The 20,851-nt window shown below is 40.8% G+C and overlaps 1 protein-coding gene across 1 annotated transcript; it reads left to right on the plus strand.

The window, feature by feature from the left end:
- Positions 1–666: 666 nt before the first annotated feature.
- LOC100699721 (protein O-GlcNAcase) lies at positions 667–20,832 on the plus strand. Its single transcript, XM_005465802.4, has 17 exons — positions 667–875; positions 4,063–4,114; positions 7,775–7,872; positions 8,345–8,475; positions 8,556–8,727; positions 8,850–8,948; positions 10,179–10,448; positions 11,326–11,412; positions 11,543–12,018; positions 12,129–12,303; positions 13,769–13,825; positions 14,162–14,247; positions 14,376–14,480; positions 14,737–14,828; positions 14,918–15,107; positions 16,716–16,875; positions 17,226–20,832. Exons 1-17 carry the CDS (start codon positions 836–838, stop codon positions 17,360–17,362), a joined length of 2,427 nt encoding a protein of 808 aa, XP_005465859.1. The 5' UTR covers positions 667–835; the 3' UTR covers positions 17,363–20,832.
- Positions 20,833–20,851: the final 19 nt, after the last annotated feature.

The following is a 20,851-nucleotide window of genomic DNA, read 5'->3' on the forward strand; positions in this document are numbered from 1 at the left end:
TTTTAATGCAGAGTTAACTGAACCTTGTGCTACATTAATGCAATAATAAAATAATATTAGTAGATTGAAAATACAAACTTTATGTTAGTCTGACCTTTTGATTCCAATGAATGCACTCAGCTTGAACTGGGTAAGTAGAACAGAAAAGGAAGAATAATAAAAGTATATCTCTATTTTACGTTGCCTACATTGTAGACGGTGACCTTTGCCTCCAAACAGGAAAACTAGTAATGAAGAAGTTAAAGTTGGATTCGGCAGGCGGGGGGTGTGGGCAAAAGAATCACATCTGACAATAATTTCTATTGAGTAGAAATTAGTAGATTTTCTTAATCTAAAGGCTGTGAGCAGATGATCTGTGTTACTACTGCTGCTGAAGCTCACTGTTCTTTGTGGATTTACACACCTACATTTAACAGATATTTAATGACTTGTCCTGGCTGATTTTCATCCTCTTCATTCACTTGCATTGTCTGTAAAATATCGTTTTTTGTTGCTGTTGTTTTTTTGTTTACCTATACCCACCTCTTTAACAGGGTCATTTAAACTGTTAGTGGGTTGTAAGTTGTGTTTTGTGCGGTAGCTTGAACCTACTGGAAATGATAACGTTTCTCTGAAATTACTCGGCATTTTGCTGGTAAAAAAGTACGAGGTTGGCTTGAGCACCTGAACGCAGCACGGGAGCATCAGCGCTGTGTAGAAAAGGAAAAGAGGAGGAGGTGGAAGCAGATCGAGGAGAGGCATGAAGACTATCCCCGGGATCTAAGCTGACAGACAGGCAGAGCATCTTGTCTGCCCTCGCTCCTTAGGGGCCGACTGGAAGCGGAGGGAGGCCAGAATGGAGGAGAAGAAGCAGTTCCTTTGTGGGGTGGTGGAAGGTAAGAGCGCCCGACTTCCAGATCGACCTGTCAGATCATGTGATTTTTTTCCCTTGGGGGGCTGCTTTTAAACAGACCACCATTTGACCTATATTTACAACCGAACGTTTTTCTTTACTTACTCGAGACGTGTGTGAGGGGCGTATGTTTAAGAAAACGGGCCTAGGTGGAATGAAAAGGGTTTATGAAAAGATCTAGTGGTAATCAGTTAGGCTTGAAGTGTGGATGAAAAAGCAAGCGATGAAAAACGTTCAATACGGTCTTCATTGTGTTTCCTTAGGCTCCAACCTAAGGAAACACAATGAAGACGATAATGATGAAAATCATGATAACATTGACAGTAGTTGGAATGAGGATACTATGATGATGGTGAAGATAGTGACTGGAGATTGCATACATATATATGTGTGTGTATATACACACACACACACACACACACACACACATATATATATATATATATATATATATATATGTATATGTATGTATATATATATATGTATATGATGATGGTAGTGTTGATGATGACAGCACAATGAAAGAAATCAACAAAGAAGAGAAGAACTGCAGTAACACAAGCTACGAGGATACTGCAAAAGGACAGTGGGAATGGTGACACACCTGTCCCATCATTATATTCCATAAACACCACACTCACACAGAGCCAGCAAATTATGACATGGTATGAAATGAGTAGAACCAGAGGCAGAAAGAAGAACACCTGTGAAAGGTGAAGTCCAGAGTGGTTCCAGTCACATTAAGAATAGAAGTGGAGTCCTCACAAACGGCAAAGTGACTGCTCAGAACAAACTCCTAGTCTGCTGGTAGAGAAGCAGACGTTCAACATTATAGGGTCATTGGTACATCAAATCTTTCAAAAAGCTAGTTAGCAGCTTGCTTTGAAGATACTACTTGACTACATGCATTGTCTGCACGGTAATGCTACTCTAGTGCATGTGCAGACAATGCAGAGACCATTTCTAAATGAGACCAAGTATATTTTTTCTACAGCATTGTGTGAAGAGAAAAGGTTCGTGTTTAACATAGAAGCCAATGGCAAACTATGTGTACTGACAAACATTTATGTGATTATTTTTAATCGTCAGGGTGTAATTACTGAGAAGAAACTGACAACCTATAATAAAAAGTTGTCTCAAGTGTTTCTTTTTAATTATTCCCTGCAAAACGGCATTAACTTATTTTGGTTTTTGGGACTCAGTGTTTTCACAAAATACACCTCTCTGTATCACTTTTCATGAAGTAGCATTGATGTCACACTTCAACAGTTTAATTTGTGTTTTATAGTATTACCACTCACCAGTCACTTTATTAGCTACGTCTTGCTAGTACTGGGTTGAACTGAATTAATTGTTCATGGCATGGATTCAACAACGTGCTGGAAACAATCCCCAGAGATTTTTGTCCATATTGACATGATAGAATCGCACAGTGGCTGTGGATTTGTTGGCAGATTGAGATCTGATGGCCGTGGAGGCCGTTTGAGTACAATGAACTCGTTGTTTCCAAGAAGCCAGTTAGAGATGATTTGAGCTTTGTGACATGGCGTGTTATCCTGCTGGAAGCAGTCATCAGAAGATGGGTACACTGTGGTCATAAAGGGGATGGACATGGTCATCAACAACACTCAGACAATCTGTGATATTTAAATGATGCTCAATTGGTAAGAGGTGGCCCAAATTGTGCCAGAAAAATATCCCCCACTCCATTACACCCCACAAGTAGCTTGAACTGTGGATCCATGTGCCTATGTTTTCTATGCCAAATTCTGACTCTACCAGCTGAATATCACAGCAGAAATCAAGACTCAAATTTGGTGACCCTGTGGAAACTGTAGACTCAGTTTCCTGTTTCAGTTGTCAGGTGTAGCACCTGGTGTGGTCTTCTGCTGCTGTAGCATATCTGCTTGAAGGTTCGCTGTGTGTTCAGAAGACACAAGGTGTGTCTTCTGCACACCTTGGTTGTAATGAGTGATTTGAGTTACTGATGTCTTCTTATCAGCCGTTCATCTTGCCATTCTCCTCTGACCTCTGACATCGAAAAGATATTTACTCCCAGAGAACTGATGAACTACAGTTGGATATTTTCTCTCTTTTTCTCTGTAATCCCTAGAGTTGGTTGTGTGGTGTTTTGTTTTGTCACCCACAAATCCAAACTCCAAAAATATACAGTTCACAGGAATATAAAACAGGGAGCTGAACTGCTTTCATGTTTTTGCTTAGGGAATTTTTTGAAATGGTCCTCGAAAATTAAAATTGTTGCAGATTCATTTTATGTGAGTCGATTCATTGTTTCTGTACTTTTTGGTCTGTCCACCATCTCAGCTTTATAGCTCTGTGAATTTCTACCAAAGTGGTGCTGCACACAGATTACTTATTCTTGTACATGCTCAACCCTGTGGTGGCATCCAGCAGATGTAGCAATTGGGTTTGGCTTGGTGGGCAGCTTTACACAGGACACATACACATATGCAGACATGCCATACCCATGCACACCAATATAAAACCAATTCCCCAAAAGTATTTAGCAGGAAAAAGCAGTCGAAATTGTAAGTGTATCTGATTTAATTTTTACTCTGACCCATTTACTGTACACAGACACTCGCACATACACACACATTGCAGACTTATTCAAAACACAAAGGAGGAAGAGGGACACTGGAGATGCTCCCATTTCTAAGAATAGAAACTGTGATGGAGAGTGTAGCTGGAAATGAATTATGGCTGTGCCAAACGCAGCAGGCATGTGACCACATAAGCTTGGGAAGATCTTGAAACATTTTGTGTAGCTGTACTTGACAGCAATGTAGCTGCTAAAGGGGTCCAGTAATTCTCTGATTTGTGAATAAACGCTGCAGTAATTAGGAGTTAAATGCCACACATATATGTGTATCAAACAATATTGTTAACCAACAAGCACATTATTTTAAATTCCAATTGCAAGCGCTGAAGGGTTATAGTCAAAGACACTTATGGAGGTTCCACAGTATATTTCCTTTTGTGTATAAATGTGAGAATGCAGTGTAAATTTCATGTTTACTGTTGAATAATGTGATAGCAAATGAGGAAGTCATTGAAGATCTCATTTGAGTGTGCATTAACACAATCATCTTTTCATCCAAGTGATTCAGTTATCTGTGTGCACTCAGTTCCGTATTTTTCCTCATCAGGTTTTTATGGGAGGCCTTGGTCTATGGATCAGAGGAAAGTACTCTTCCAGTGGTAAGTCTCCCAACACTTCTTCAAGATATTTGTGCTTTTTCTGCATCCCTGCTTTCACTCTTCTGTATGCACAGTCTGTGAGTACAGGTGAGCATGCATATGTCTTCTAACCCTGGTCAGACGGGATGTTTCTGTGTCGCTGATCTTCTTTTCCCTAAAACAGTGTGGGCTCAGGAGCTGCTGACTTGATGCCTTTAGGCTGAAACCAGATCCAAACCTTTATTTCAGTGCCAAGCACAGCTTCAGAGAGAAATTACTGAGGCAGAACGATTCCATAGTAAAGGACAGCTTCATCCTCAGTGCTAGGGCTCAGCTATGGGTGACAGGAGGGGAAAGGAGAGGCAGACACTACATCTTGTTATAGTGAAAGGATTAAGAAAGAGGTTCAAAAGATCTTCTTTTACCATCTTTGGTGTTAAAACTTATTTTGCGAAGTTTTTACTCGGGTGCAGTGCATTTCCAACGCTGCAGTGGGAAATTTATCAAAGGTCAAGTTATTAAAATGATAATATCATATGATTAAAGTGCCCCATTATTCAAGGGAGACATTTTATGCTCCTCTTTATGTCCTGTCATACACATCAGTGTATGTCTAGTAATCCACAGAAGCACAGAAGCCCCACCTACCTTTTATTCAAACCTTTTCTTTGAAAGGGCCGGCCAATCAGAAGAAAGTTTGCTGAGAGAGGGGGTGGATATTATTACAAGATGAGCTAAAACAGCTTTTTAAAAATGTATTTATTTTCAGAAAATGGATGAGCTGACGGGCTGCACCACGGCCCAGCATAAGTTAAATAAAGGTTAAATTTAGTCTAAGAATTAGAAATTCAAGCTTGAAATGAGCAGATTAGCTCCCCTTTAAGTGTCCATACATAAACTATTATCTGCTGAGCATGAAGCTCTGCAATGAAGAAGCTTTCAAGGACCATCACACTCTTCAGGTGGTTGGAGGCTGGAGTGATACAGTGCAGCCCCATAAGCATGACAACAACTTAAAAACGGAAGACAAATGCTGTTTAAGCCAGATAAAATCAACGTTCTGGGTAATTAAATGTTCTTAAGAGTATGGCTGCTATCAGAGGCAGGAATCTAATTTAAAGGCAATACTGTTGGGGTTCAAATCTTGACTAAACGAAGGCAAAAATAGCTCCTTACTGAGTGGGCCACAGCACTTTTCATTAACAGTTTGATCAGCTCACAAAGAGAGACAAGCTCTTTCAGCATGAATCAGCTCCCAGTGATTTTCATGACAGCAGAGGCAGAATACTAATCGACTATTTTTCAGCACACATTCAAAGCGGCATTTTCTTGTCCATTCAGGAAGTAACCATCAGGAACACAACAATAAAGCAACAACAGTGAGTTAAATACAAACGGCTGCACTAATTAACATTGAGGCAATTCCTTTTTATGTATGTTCACATTTGCCCACCTCATAAGACTGATTAAATCTTGATGTTAAGTACAAGCGGAGCAGCATAAATCCCTGTTGGGAGCTGTGACACAGTTGTGTTGCTCAGCAGCCAATAGTCACAGCCGTCTGCATCCCCAGAGAGGGTAGGTTCCCCTGCTTCTCTTCTTTCCACTGCCATTGAATGATATATGCGCATGATATATTTCCAGTTTTTTTTTAAGGCTCATTGTTTGTGCTTGTTATTGTGATTTAATAGGTTTTGGATTGTGACAAAGAAAAAAAAAAGACATGATCAGCAGTTTTGTAAGTTGCTCAAATCTATCTGTAAACTTGCACTGCATTGGGAGGGTGCAGAAAACTGGGTAACGAGGCAGTGGATGCTTTATAAAGAGAATTAATTTATTTTCCAAAACTTTTGCGTAGCTGCAGCTGAGTGTGTGGGCTCCAGGTTTATTTATAGACAAGCTTTTTTAGACTCCAGTGTGGGGTGCAGGCAAAAATCATACGCTGAATGTTGCGTAAGATTAGCCGTGGATGCGTGTACAGTATGTAATTGTGTGTGTGACTGTGTGTGTGACTGTGTGTTTGAGGGAGGTAGGATGCAGCTTTGTGGAGGCGACTTACCATCTGTGCAGGAAGTGAAGCAGAGAGAGAGAGATCGAGAGCACAGCACATCCACAAAATGACAAGAAAGACAAGAGCCGGTCCATGTACAGAGACAAAGCAGTGTTCATGTTTGTATATTTGTGCGTGTATGAATGATGTTGGTATTGTTTCACTCTTAGTACTATGCTCTATTTATAATTCAGGAGGTCATTTCCTGTAACTGAGACAGCCTTGGAGACTCTCGATCGATATTGTGGATCTATTTTCTTGCAGCTAGATCCACTTTTTTTGTTTGTTTTTTTTCCTCCTTCTGTCTTCACTCTTAGCTTCAATTCTGTCTCTATCACTCTGTCTCGCTCCATGGGTTGGATGTTGAATGATATGTATGCTTACACAGAGCAAGTCCAGCACGATATGTTGAAGTGAAGAAATAATGCAGAAATAAACCAAAGCAGCTGATTTTGCAGAGCTTGATTTCCAAATGACGTCATCCATTCTTTTCTGCTGGCAGACACACCTGCCTATGGTAATATGCACAATTTGTGAAGATAGCTACAAATTCTACATTGGTCTGTTCTTGCCTCATTATTTTGTCATTGTCCTCCAGCTTCCTTTCTTTTGTCTACATGACACCGTCTATTCTTTGTCCTCTAGCATGTCTTTGTTGGGGCCTTGATTCAGATTATTTCACTATTATTACTTTGGGCCATTGATATATTCAGAACCATTTATCCTGTAACTTGTCATAAACTTTACTAGGATGTTTTTGTTTGAGGTCGTCTTTTCTGTGCCCAGTGCAAACATTCAAGTCAAAAGTTAGTAGATTGCTGCTACTTTTCTTGAATTGTTTAAGTCCTGCCTCACCCCTGAAACTTCTGCCTGAGCTCAACCTCTAGCTTCAAAATATGGAAGATGAGTAAAGTGTCTAACAGTTAAATATACAAAATAATTTATGGTGGTTTAATCCATATTCAGTCATCTAGAAGTATGGATTCACGAACTGCACCAGAAAGCAGTGACTCTAATTCATACCTAAGTGTGAGCTACTCCCAAATACAAATGTGGTATATGGGAGAGTAGCTGTAACTTAACTGTAAGGAGTATTATTATTAAAAAACAACCAAAAAAACAAACAACCAAAAATCCAAAAACTGCAGCCCACTGGGCAGCATGATGCTGCACTGGTTAAAACTGGCACCTCACAGCACCTCCTGATATGAGCCCCACCTCTGGCCTTTTTGGACTTTGCTCTAATTGTCACTCGAGCCATCTGTTAATTTGTTAAGCTTTTTTTCACTCCATAGCTTCCTGAAACTGAAAGCTATTCAACCAATTGAATAACTATGCAGGTTTCCTTTGAGTATTCCAGTTTCCTCCTATAGTCCAGACACATGCATGTTGGAGTAACTGGTTATTCTACACTGACCATAAAGTGCTTTGAGTCTATATAAGTGTGTGGTTAAAAAAGTGACTTGAGTGGGAAAACACTAGATAAATGCAAGTACATTACATTACCATCCTGTGGTGAGTCACGGCAGCTGTGATTTTTCAGCAGCTTTTTTGTTTCCTGGCTCTGCAAAACTCTGAGTGTGAGCATTGTGACAACATGTGACCCATCTGGTCATGTCTTTCTCCATCAGGATGCAGCACTGGGGGTTGAACACCTACCTGTACGGTCCGAAAGATGACCTGAAACATAGACTGTTGTGGAGAGAAGTCTATTCTCCTGAAGAGGAGGGTAAGGACCTCTAACCATAGCAAATTTTCACTCATATGGGCATCCATGGTTTCCTGAAATCTGTAAAACCAATTTAATCTATTTAAAGGGGAACCACAAGGGTACAATCAGACTATTAATTCATTGTACACTAGTATAGCAGAACTTCTCTGACACATTCTGAAATTTCCCTTTTGGCATTAAATGTATGTTTCATTATGATCGTAAAGGCGTCTACAGTTTTTATGATGTCCATTATATTTTTGCACCTTTTACTGCTAGAGTCAAGCTGATTTCTACAAGGATACATAAAAAGAGGGGAAGGGAAATGTCAGTACACATTATACCACAGCTCAGGATTTAGTATGTAATCTTGTCATATAAAAAAAGTGAAAACAAAATATTCAGACATCTTTAATCAGTGTTTAAAAAAACATTTTTGTCCTGTTTTAAAATTCATATTTAGTATTTTTCACTTTTCTCGTCCTCTCAGGTCAGCTGCGTACTCTCATTGTAGAGGCCCAGTCGAGAGGCCTCAGGTTTGTTTATGCGCTGTCTCCTGGTCAGGACATAGTCTTCTCCTCTTCCTGCGACTTGACTCTACTTAAACGCAAACTAAGACAGGTAGGCTACACAAGGTCATCTACTACAGAAGTTTCATTGATTTCTGTTTTCTTTAAACACAACCTCATCACTCTGTGCAGGTATCAGACCTGGGTTGCCAGGCGTTTGCCATTCTGTTCGATGACATTGATCATTCCATGTGTCAAGCCGACAGCGAGGCCTTCACTTCATTTGCCCACGCTCAGGTCACAGTAACCAATGAGATTTATCGGTTCTTGGGGGAACCGCCTGTCTTCCTGTTCTGCCCTACAGGTAGGCTTGTCGATTAAGGACTTGTTACAGGACTGAAAATTATACAAAAAAATATGTAACATGAGCACTTTTTATATTTGCCTCTTCATGAAATATCACTGCTTTTCTCCCTCTCTGTGTAGAGTACTGTGGTTCTCTCTGTTCTCCCAGTGTATCCAAGTCTCCCTACCTGCAAACTGTGGGAGAGGACCTGCTGCCTAACATAACAGTAATATGGACTGGTAAGATGTATATTTGTTATATATTTTTTTTATTGTGACCCTGTGAACTACAATTTTATTGCTGATTTCATATTATTTTATATTTATAGTACTTGAAGCACTGTCTGTGTTCAGCCATGACAAGTTTTACTCAATCTGTGCCACTTGCATATTGCAGATATAATTTACAATGCTCAGAACAGTGGCTTTTGTTTCACTAGTGAGACCTGCAGCAGGTCTATAGGCCTTAGGTCATGTTGGCAATGGCCCCTGTCCAGTTTAAAGGAAATGAATTCGCTGGTTAGCTAACTTATATGGTGCTCTGACATTGTTTTATATGGACAACATGTGCATGTAGTGTACCTGTTTTTATCTATCCATTTCCTTAATTGCTTATCTGTTATTGGACTTGATTCTGCTTTCCAGTTGCTGAAAACTGTCACAATTTACTACTACAAAATCCTTCTAAACAGGCGGTGCTGGAAATATGGGGCAGGAAATCCGTACTGTAGTTCAAAAATCAAAATCAAAAGACCAAATAGGGCACAAAGAAACCAAACTCAGATGAAAGACTCAAAACATAAGTGATTAGAAACACAAGGGAGTTGCAGCAAGAGCCTGATAGATTGACACTAGGGAGGTAAGGCCTGTAACATGCAGGTGAAGTCATGCATTTAGGAAGGTGGGAGAAGAAAAATGGGAAAGAAAAAATGCAAAAACTCACATGAGAAACTAACCTTCAAAGTGAAGGAGGCAGTAAATCGAAAGAGAGACAGAATGAAGTCAGACCTCACCAAAAAAGGGGGGCTGAAGCAGAAGGAACAGAAGGAACGCAGGGAAAAACCTTCAAAAACACAAAAGCACCCAAAAGTTTAAGATTTGTAATAGAATCTCTAGCTCATTACAAAGCCCATAACGTTAAATGGAACAGAAACAAGTTTGTATTCCAACAATTTAATGTGATTTGAAGCAGAGCCAACAGCACCTCTAGTTTGAATGAGAAACGACAAGTCCCTCCAGGAGGACCAGCTGAACAGGGACATTACTCTGCATGCCAAATATGCATCAAAGCTTGTAGAAATATTTTAGGTGCGTGTCATTAAAACATATTGTAAGCACCTTGTAACTCCAGTATTTCGCAGTAACATTGTTATCTGACTGTAGGTTTGTTTATTTAGCTGTCCTAAGGTAGACCTCTTAAATGGAAAATGGTTAACAGATTTTTGAGCATTGGGCTTTCTCTTTCCACAGGCAGTAAGGTCATTTCCAGGAAACTGTCACTGGAATCCCTGGCTGAGGTGGAGTCAGTCCTCCAACGCCCCCCACTTATTTGGGACAATCTGCACGCAAATGACTATGACTCCAGACGCCTGTTTTTGGGGCCCTTTAAGGGTCGAGAGCCTCAGCTTAGGAACCATCTCAGGGGCCTGCTGCTTAACCCCAACTGCGAGTTTGAAGCCAACTACATCCCGCTGCACACGCTGGGAAGCTGGCACAGAGCTGGGAAAGAGGATACGAAAGGTGAGGGATCCAGCAGAGGGAAGGCAGATGGAGTGAGGGAGTATGATGAGACAGGAGATGTCCTGAGTTAATAAACTAATATTGTCTCTGCCAGACCACATCCATGTACAGTTAGTCCCATCGCTTCAGGAGAAATGTTTAATAAGCCTGTGTTGCTTGGCAACTAGCACCATTTTGACCACCAGACAGACATTGTGTCTGATATTACCTACCAAATAAGCAAAGTTAAAGCTCCATCTGTTGTTCTAAAGTCACTTGGTAAGCTTTCAGCCTACACAGTTTCACCAGCCTCAATCTGCCTTTATTGTAAAAGCTGTTAAAACATTGTGACTTTAAGTCATTTCATTAGTCTTTTTCACAGAGTGTATAATAAGTTGTGCTCGAAGTGTAATGTAAGAATTCCTGTCACACCTCTGCAAAAGTGGGCTGCAGCATATATGTTGTTCATATTTATTGCATCTCATTTACCGTGACAGTAAAATGCATTAGAGCACAGGCACACAGAGTTTTTTGGGGTTTTTTTGTCACGGGGGGAAGGGCAGGGAATGGGATGGAAACAGAGAAGCAGTGTAGCGTGTGATGTTCTGAAGACTGGGTGGGGGAGAGGTGATGACTGAGGAATAATTGCACGGTGTGATGAAGGAGGAAATGAGGAGAGAGCCCGGTCCCTCTCTGGAGGAAGAACTGGGCGGTAGGCTGGAGGACAAAGAGGCTTTCAGAAGAGGAGATGAGAAAAATTTTAATTGTTACAGGAGGTTGTGTTGTGCAGACATGTAATAGTTTCCTTAATGTGTCATGTAAGCCAATAACCATTACAGAACGAGTATGCAAGGTGTGGCTGTTTTTGGTTTTGAATGCATTGTTGTGTTTGGCCCAGATGAGGAGTGTGAGTACTGTCCGGACAGAGCTCTGTCTGCTGCACTGAAAGACTGGATGGAAGAACTCAACCAACCTTTACAAGCTGGTAATATATATATATATATGTATACAGATAAACACTGATGAATTATTGCAGTTTATGTTCAGTGTAGTGTTGTTACTCAAACACTCAACCTGTGCGTTTTTAAAAAAATTTATTTTCATGATGATTGTAGGCCGGCAGAACACAAGGACAGACCAGCGTGCCTCTGTCCCAACATCTCACTGTAAAACTCCTGACAGATCTGACTGTCCTTCCACCTTCAGAGGAACCTCTACTGTGGCCAAACTCCCAGTCTTCCCCCTGAATTCCAGCTCCCCTCCGTCCTCACCCACTAAAGTGAGTGGGGAGAGGGAAGGACGAGAGGGGGAGAAAAGGAAGTCATACCAGTCTTGCCAACCGATCCAGCAACCTCCAGGAACTAAGCCTGGAGCACCTGCGGCTGGAGGTCGGGGACAGAAAGCCCAGGGTCGTGGGCTCTGCGGTGGGAAAGGCCTGCTAAGTGAGTCGCAGGTGCGGCTGCTGGTTGGTCTTCATTATCTCCCTCACGAGCACGGCCCATCAGCCCAGAAGCTACTGCAGGATCTGACCTGGCTGAAAACAAACTGCCAGTTGGTCAGCACTAACAGCAAGAAGGCAGCACCTCAAAAGGTCAGTGAGGATTATGAGAGGAGTTTTTGTTGAGGTACTTGTACTGCTTGTGTATATTACACATGAGAAATAACAACATAATGTAGTCTTTTTTTTTATTATGTCCTCAGGTTGATGAATGGCGTGGGCGGGCCTCCAGGTTTCTTTCTCTGTGTGAAGACATAGCGCAGCTCCACTGCAGTGTGGTGGGTGGGAACAACAGGGCTGTGCTCTATGACCTTTACCCTTATGTGTGGGACTTGAGGAACACAGCTCTGGTGGCAAAGGCATTTATATGCTGGCTTGGTAAGGACAGAAGCAATATACTGCTATACTATCAGTGTGATGCATTGGACTCTGCACTGGTTTGATCTTCTCTGCTGTACGAGAATGTGCCATGAGAATGAGGCCATTTAAGTATGGTGAACTCATTATCATGTTCAAGAAACTAATTGTGACATGGTGTGTTATCCTGGTGGAAGCAGCTGTCAGAAGATGTCCATATGACATGGATGTCCATGTCCATCCATGTCATAAATGGATGGACATGGTTAGTAACAATACTCAGGCAGGCTGTGTCATTTAAACAGGAAATATTTCCCCACACTCTTACACTAAGGCTACCAGATAATGTTAATACAAGGCAGGATGGATCCATCCTTTAATTTTGTTTACACCAAATTCTGACCGTAACATCTGAATGTGCAGAAATCAATTCATCAGACCAGGCAATAGTTTCCCAGTCTTCTGTTTGTCCAAGTTTGAACTCTAGCTCCACTTTCCTGTTCTTAGCACACAGTTGTGTCACCTAGTGAGGTCACGTGCTTCAAGGTTTGGCATGTAAATCACTTAAAATCACTTAAACTTAAATTTGTGAGCTGATCAGATATTTGTGTTAATGAACTGAGACAAGCTTACCTGAAGGAAGTGGGCAGGGAGTTATCTATATATAGACAGATAAATATATAGCTATAGATAGATATAGATGTAGAATGACAGAATGGTCACTCCTGTTTCTTGCTTTAAGGTATTAAAGGAGAAAGTTATTTGTTCCTCACATTCAAACAAGTTTCCACTGAAATTCTGTGCTGTTACAGCTGTCCCACAGCAATTATGCCACGTGTGAGGTACAGTTGTTGCACAACGTATTTCACTTGAACTTGAGAAAGTACAGACGTGTCCACTTAACTGCTTGCAAAGTGCTTTGTCTGGATGTGATAATTGGGTTAATTTAATTCAAGAATACTAGATAAATAAACATTACAGTGCTACCATACAGTAGCAGAACAGAGCATAATAACATATTAGAAGTATACCACTTGGTCCTAGTATACTAGAAGCACGCTGCAGTATATAGTTTACCATGCTATTGAACTGATGTTATATTGAGAAACTGTGTAGTATTATAGTGCTATAGTGTAAGAGCCCAACACAATACTCTGCTGTAGAATACAATAATAGTATACTATAGTATTGTATAACATTGCATGTAACAGATTTCTATTGTTTTGTGTAGACATACTATTCAATAATAATTAATCTACTGTCTAGTTGTATGATTACTATTTTAGTAGTATGCCCTATGGTCTCTGCTCTATTATTTATAGCAGTATATAATGTAGCACATACTATAAACTGTACATATTCAGTACTTATGTTAAGAGAGGACACTGGTGGAATCAGTGAAGGGGTTTTGTAGATTATTGCCAGTCATTGTCTGTGGCTCATTTTTCTCTTACACTCTAACATGCCCACTTACTCACTCACTCAGATGGACGAGTGTTGAGTGACAGCTCTGCCCTCGGCTCCTGGAGGAACTGCTTCCAATGTGAGTAAGCCTGATCTCTGATGGTCTTTAAACTTTTTGTATCTGCGCCTGAAATAACTTACTACAAAATTCAGTCATTACTTCTCAGCTCGTGCTCAGTGGAGCCCAGCTGATAACGGTGCAGGGAGGACTGAATTTTTTATGACATGGGGGAAAAAAAAGTTTATTTCAGCGAGCGTCTCTTGTGGTGCTGTAATGCTGTAAGGCTCTACAGTTTTATGCTCGACATAAAATTTTCAAGCTGCGCGATCATTCTCCGTGTGCACTGGTCTAGTATTTCACTGTCCCTGAACATGTCATGTAACCAGTCACATATGATTGTTTTTTCTGTGTTAGGGTGTGGGAAGACCACGGGAGCGGACCTATTGGGAGTAGAGTCTGAGCCATGGGCGTTCAAGGGGGGTGTGTCAGGGGAGGTGCAGGTAGTGTGTTTTATTTCAGATGCCATTCACTTCTTAAATTCTTGATAATATTTTACTCTGCTCTATCAAGTCGAGCCCCTAAAACTGCCTAATGTGTGTGCATGTTTTTTTCCCCATGTGGTGTGCAGATGCTTCTGCCAGTAGGGAGCAGCAGTGAACTTTTTACTCATCCTCCCCCTCTCTTCCCCACCTCTCGCCTCTACAATATCAGGCCATACCACAGCAAAGACAAGGTAGCCTCACCCACATGCAGAAACTCTTGACATAGCACAACTGGCAAAGAGGTTAAACAAAAGGGGAATTGGAAAGTCATGTGTTAGCTTTTACAGTTGCATTAAACAACCAGGGAGCAAACCAGTAGATCATGTAGGTGCAACATTTATGGAACTTTTTAAATTGTTAAAAGAGGTCCAACTATTCAGTAGATTTTTAGTTCAACATTTAAACACTGGTATGGGAAGACACATGGTTTAATGGTTGTGTACTTAGGTGGAGCTGTATCGAATGGTCCGCCAACTTCACCTGAGGACACAGGGTGGGCCAGAGTCTAGTGCTGCTCATCCAGATGTCATAGGAGACAGGTGTGTCTGCGTGTGAGAGAAAAAAGAAACTCAATTGGGAAGTGTGCAACGATTTGTCAAATCAATAACACTTGATTTCACTCTCTTAGATGTCTTGGACCATGCCTAGCTTTGTGCCCCGAGTACAGCTTCATCTTGGAGGATGAGCTGGGCGTTTGCGGCTGTGTGTTAGGCATCTTGGATGTTCGCTCCTTTGCCAAGCGGTGCCAGGCCAGCTGGATACCCGCCATGAGGGACAAATACCCACCAAAAATGAACGGCACACATCCAAACACCCAGGTGGGTTTTACCCTCTCACAAGAAGTCAGTTAAACCTCTCTTTTTGATTGACACCCTATGCTGAAACATAAATGCTCACAGAGTACACAACTCGACAGACCAATTTCACATTACGCACACTTAACTTAAGACTTATAAGTACCTGCTGTCACACCATCTGGATTCCTCTGTGAAGGATAATAACTCGCTGGGAGTTAGATGGAACACATAGGTAGACATAGACAATAACACACAGACACACACACACAGACCGGATTTAATGATTTAAATCCGGTCTGAGCCACCTGCAGTATTCTTTCTATCTTTAGTGGGCCTGTTTTCTGTATCAGCAGGTTAGTGTGTAAACTTGTGAACGGTGCATTCAGATTTACCAGCTGCTGCCATGTGAATGTGACTAATTGTTAATAAAAAGAGAAATGCAGAAATATGGCAAATATGGGGAAGGGAAGGATTTAAGTGCTCTAAAATACAGAATGATTTTTGAGAATTGAAGTCTATACAGTAGCACACAGTGCTGATGTTGTTTTTGCCCATCATCACAAACTCTTCAGTGATCTCTGGCAAAGAGCCAAGCATAACTGGTGGTGACCAGCAGACAGAGTCAAACTCTGACATGTGTGGCGGATTCATTTAGCCACTCTGTGCGTCACGGAGCAAACTGACAGCTATGCTGTGGATCATTCACACTTCAGCAGGCAGCCACAGGTGCCGAAAAATTTAAAGTTTACCAGCTGAAAGCTTTTGTCACATTCAAATTGGCTAGGGAACAAGAGTTTTCGATCAAAGAATCCATCGGTTAGTTTGCTCAATTGGGAGGGCTGGCACCTTAAGAGGCTTCCGGTGTAACCAGTAGATATCCACGCCAGTGCCTCCGGTTCCATCTACTGGTCAGTGTTTACAAATGCAGCAAAATGAAAACAAAGAAAAAAAGATTGTCAACATCTTGGTTTTAAGCTTGCATTTCTGCAAATGCAATCCATCTTTTTCTCTCCACAGGGACTGTTTACTAACATGCAGCCATAGTATGCTCAAATTTGATTGGTCAGGACTACAAGTGGATTACAAATGGGTTTAAAAAAGCTACCAAGAATGGTCTCCCTCATCGACTGATGCTACATATTCATATGCATTTATCTGTTCTAGAGAATATTTAATTATTTTTCCCCTGTTTTGTGTCACATAGTTACATATTACTGGTATGTTATACAAATAGCTGCTTATTACATTACCTCACTTGAAATCTAGTTGCTGTTAGCTAACTCAATTTCAAGAAAAATGCTTATCAGCTTCTGAGACAGGAAGTACATTAGACTCATCCCAGAAGTCTTTGCATATAAATATAAAAGCTGCTGATCAAGGAGTGTCTGCTGGGGTCACCAGGCAGTACTTGTACACTTAAAATGTAGCGTCAGCAAATTTTAATTTGTAATGATGATTAGTGTTTTACTGTGTGTTTGTATTCATTTTAAGGTTTTAAGGTTGCTGGGTAACTGGAAACGAGTCTGGTACCAAACGTGCCTAATTGGTAACATCTAGTGGCAGCCGGGGGAAGAACAATCTTCTGCAACATGTGAAAGTGCATCTGTGTCTCTGCTCTCCTTTGTGCAGGACCTGATTCAGCTGATGGAGGAGGATCAGGGCGAGTACCCAGACTCGCTGCTCTACCACTTTCCCTCGCAGTTGCGACTGGACGCCCTACCCGAGCTGGTGGACATCAGCATCAGCCGCACCCTGCTCACCGCCCTCCTCACTGCGCTAAAGGCCAATGGTAGGCTCCACGTGTGTGTTTGTGAGTGTGTGTTTTGTTAAATAAAATTCTGTTGCATATATTTGCATGAATCTGTATGCGCCCTCAAGGCTAAGTAAAAGGATTAGAGGATGAGAGAAGAGCAGAAAAACATGCGGAGGGTGGAAGAATACTCCAATAATAAAGGAAGGGTTTAAGGGAAAAGCTGCCTGTAGTTGTTTTCACACCGTTAAATATAAGTTACTAGTTGTAATTGCTGATTATGTTGCTGCTTTAGAGTATATTTGTATGATTTATTCTTGGAGAAAAACTGATCTGGTCAATGACTGCCTCTTTGCTTTGTGATTTTTGTGCCGTGTGTGTGTGTCTAGGTTCTCAGGGTGTGTTCTGTGAGGTGCAGCCTACAGACCGTCAGAGGCTGGAGTTCTTGACTAAACTGGGCTTCCTGGAGATCCTCAGGGGAGAAGCCAGGAGCAGAGAGGGGGTGGTGCTGGGAAGGCTGCTGTGACACAAAACACTCACATAAGCATTCACATGATCTCACACACACAGGCACACAAACACACACACACCACGACAAACAACAAAGACATTTGCACTGATGTGGTAGATACACAAAGGCACTTATGCACAGAGAGGTGTTAGAAATGCAGTGTGCACGGCACAGACATAAACAACTGTGCTTTGCAAAGAAGTGAGGTCCATATTTTTCTCCATCAAGAGAGGAAACCTTCTTTTGAGTGACAGTTCTGGATTCCTTTGAGTCTGTGTGGCAGTAATGGGGATCAACCCAGAGCTTTTGGAGGGATTTACAAAATATAAAATAAGCTTAAAGTTTAAACCTTTAGCAGGGCTGTGCTAATCTTTCTCAGATTCCACCCACGACTGAGGATTACAAGATTTCTCAAAGACAGTGAGCAACAGAATAGTTTGAGATTGTAGCAGAGTGCTCGATCCAAGCAGCTCTGTGGGCCATAGGTCTTTTCATCATACATGTATGCATCTTTTTTTTAAAGCTGGAATAATCAGTGTTATGGAGTTTTTTAGTACTTTTTCTTATTCGCTTATTTTTGCAGAGTTTTAAGCTGACAACACTACTAGTTTGATTTATTTGCACCGCTTTTATCAGGTTAATTTTCCGAAATTGCAGCCAGGCATTGTTGACAAAAAGAGAAACATCTTTGTACACTACCTGCTCTCTGTCCAAAGACTAATGCGTCCAGTTATTTCTTAAATATAGCCATAGTGATGTTTTTGGAGTCTTGGGCTTACTAGTGCACGGATTACACAAAAACGAGTGTAGCTTTAGTTGAAGCAGGCCAAGTCAAGCTGATTTCATTGCCAGACCCTTCTACACATCTAGTTAGCTACAGAGGATCCTATTTAAGCTTCTATAGCTTGCCCAGAGTTGCTGTGCATACAAAACACTTTGCACACTACCTCCACCCTAGCTCCTCCTTTCACCTTGTGTCTGGCATAATTAGTACCATATCTGTGGTGTTGGTGATGCTTTTCCTGCCTTAAATTTTCCATGTGTGCACCCGAAGAAGGCAAGAAGGTCCCAGAAATAAGCCATGCTGCCCAACGTAAGTTACTGCAGATGGAAATAACTGTATTCTTTTGTATAAAATATCCCAACTGAGGTGATATTTAATGTAATGACCAAGCTTGGTGCTGGTAGTCAGATGTTGTCAGTTTTGGACTGAGCTAAATGTGCCTGTCTCCCTGCTTCCAGTGTGCTAAACTAGCCGTAGCTTCATATTAACCACTCACAGAGCGTGTTGTCAATCTTCAAACTACTTCTAAGTCAAGATGAAATAATCCTTGCCAAAACCTGCCCAGGGAAAAGCTTCTGTGGCTAACCTAGCGTTCTCCTCTCTTCGCTTTGTTTATAAATGGTCATCTTTTTTTCCTATTTAAATTTAGGATGTTTTCCAGTGCCTGTCCTGCTGGTTTAAAAAGTATGCTAACATCAAATCAGAACTAGGCTGGCATCACTGTTTACACTCGCTTAGTTTAGATGAATGTTTACGTGCATGAAGAACAAAAAACTGTGTGGCTGTTCAGAGAATAGGGACACAAACAAATACCATTTTACTGGCATGCTTGAACATACATGATTTTTTTGTGGACAGCCATTGTAGCTGTTATGACGTAGGAACAAAACAAGAAAATGCAAACGCATGCGTGCTAAAATTCATTAGAAACACAGTAACACACACTCACACACATACACAATCTAAAGTTTACACGTATTTGAGTTAGATATAACTGATACCTCTCCCTCATTTGACAAAATTTATACAGTTGTCAGATCTTACAGACATTGTCAGTGTGTAAAAACTGCTACACACTGGCCTAGGTGGTGGTGTGTATTTTGTATGAGATGTGTGCAGTGAGTGACTCAGATGTGTGAGTGAGTGCCAAAAAAAAAAAAATACAAACCAAGACAGCTTTGTGATTCTGCCTTTATTCTAAACAGCAGTGAACACAGGTCTGTCTGTCATCATTACATAGATGTTGTTTCTACAACTTTCTATGACTATTAATAAAATACAATTATTGCTCCTCCAGGACTGTTACTGCAACTGGCCAATCATGTTGTTGTGATGTCATAGCTTAAAGACTTATGAAAAGGCAGTTAGGAAGTCAGACAAAAGCGCATGAAGAGCCAGAAAAAGGAGAAAGATAAAGGGCACGTTATGGTGCTTCACTGTGTTAACCACAGGACTTTCACCCAGGACTCTGGGGTTTATGTTGCACGTGAAACCAAAAGCCATTGATAAATCATCATCGTTTGAGCTGCCCACCCTCTTCAGTTTTTAAAGTTAAGTTAGAATTATGCAATAAAATGGTTTGAGAAAATTTTGGAGTAATCAAAACATTAACCAGATGTTGGAAAGCCTTTCAAAAAGCCCTGAAGGTGTCACTTTATGACACCACAAGATTGTGATTGGTCAGCAGTGGTGGGCCTGAAGCATCGTCATGTACAATGTTCCAAGTACAGTTGGTGATTTCCAGCTGTGCGATTAACACACACACACTTGCGCCCGTGTGCACATACAAACACAAACACACACACTCATTCTAAAAAAAGCACAACGACACTCACAATCAAATCTTCAACTTAAAGTATGTAGAACTATGAATGTTCTTTTTTTGTAATGCAGCTTAAGAAGACGCAACTACTGTTTGTGCAGGTATTTATATTTCTACTTTTTTTTTTTAACTATTATGCTCGATCAATCACAGACTGAAAGGCACTTTTGTAAGTTTCTTCTTCTTACCAGCTTCATCAGCATTGTCTGTTAAGTACTTCATGTAGTCCCAGGTAATTGTGTAGAAGAGAAAAAAAGGCAGCAAAATATGCATGATGTAGAGGAAATCTTTAGAAAAGATGTCACATTGTTTGTTGCAGAAAGTTGTCGTTTCACCTTTATGGAAATTCAGTGTTATTATTATTTTTTTCTAATTTAAAAGTGTGTATGTGAATGTAGGCGTGCGTGTTTGGGGTGATGATGGGAAATATATGTACGTGAACAATCTACACAGGCAACATGGAGCACTGTGAAAAAAGAAAGTGTAGTAAACCACAATGTTTTTGATTTGAGAATTTTTAACAAGTGTCATAACAATAATAGTAATAATAATAATGATAAAAGTAATAATAAAAGCAGTTGCCTTTAAATTCCAGGCCTAAGCAGCTGACCACAGTTAAATTCAGCATCTCATTATCCAGTTTCCTGCCTGCATTGAGCAACATGTATGGTCTGTGTTTACAGTGAGTTCCAGTGGAGTGCTGTTGTATGTCTATGCAGGGTAATGAACGAGTCTGAAAAAAAAAAAACAACCAAAAAAACAAACTAGAATTCAGTCTGTGTTTTTATTGACAATAACAGTAAAACTGTCATTTTAAAAAAACAATGATTTTATTGACTTGTTGATTTTCATGCTTATTAAAAGAGGTTTTCTTTCCCTTTAAATTGCCTGTTTCTGT

Source organism: Oreochromis niloticus, linkage group LG3, assembly GCF_001858045.2.
Source record: "Oreochromis niloticus isolate F11D_XX linkage group LG3, O_niloticus_UMD_NMBU, whole genome shotgun sequence".
NCBI classification, from domain to species: domain Eukaryota; kingdom Metazoa; phylum Chordata; class Actinopteri; order Cichliformes; family Cichlidae; genus Oreochromis; species Oreochromis niloticus.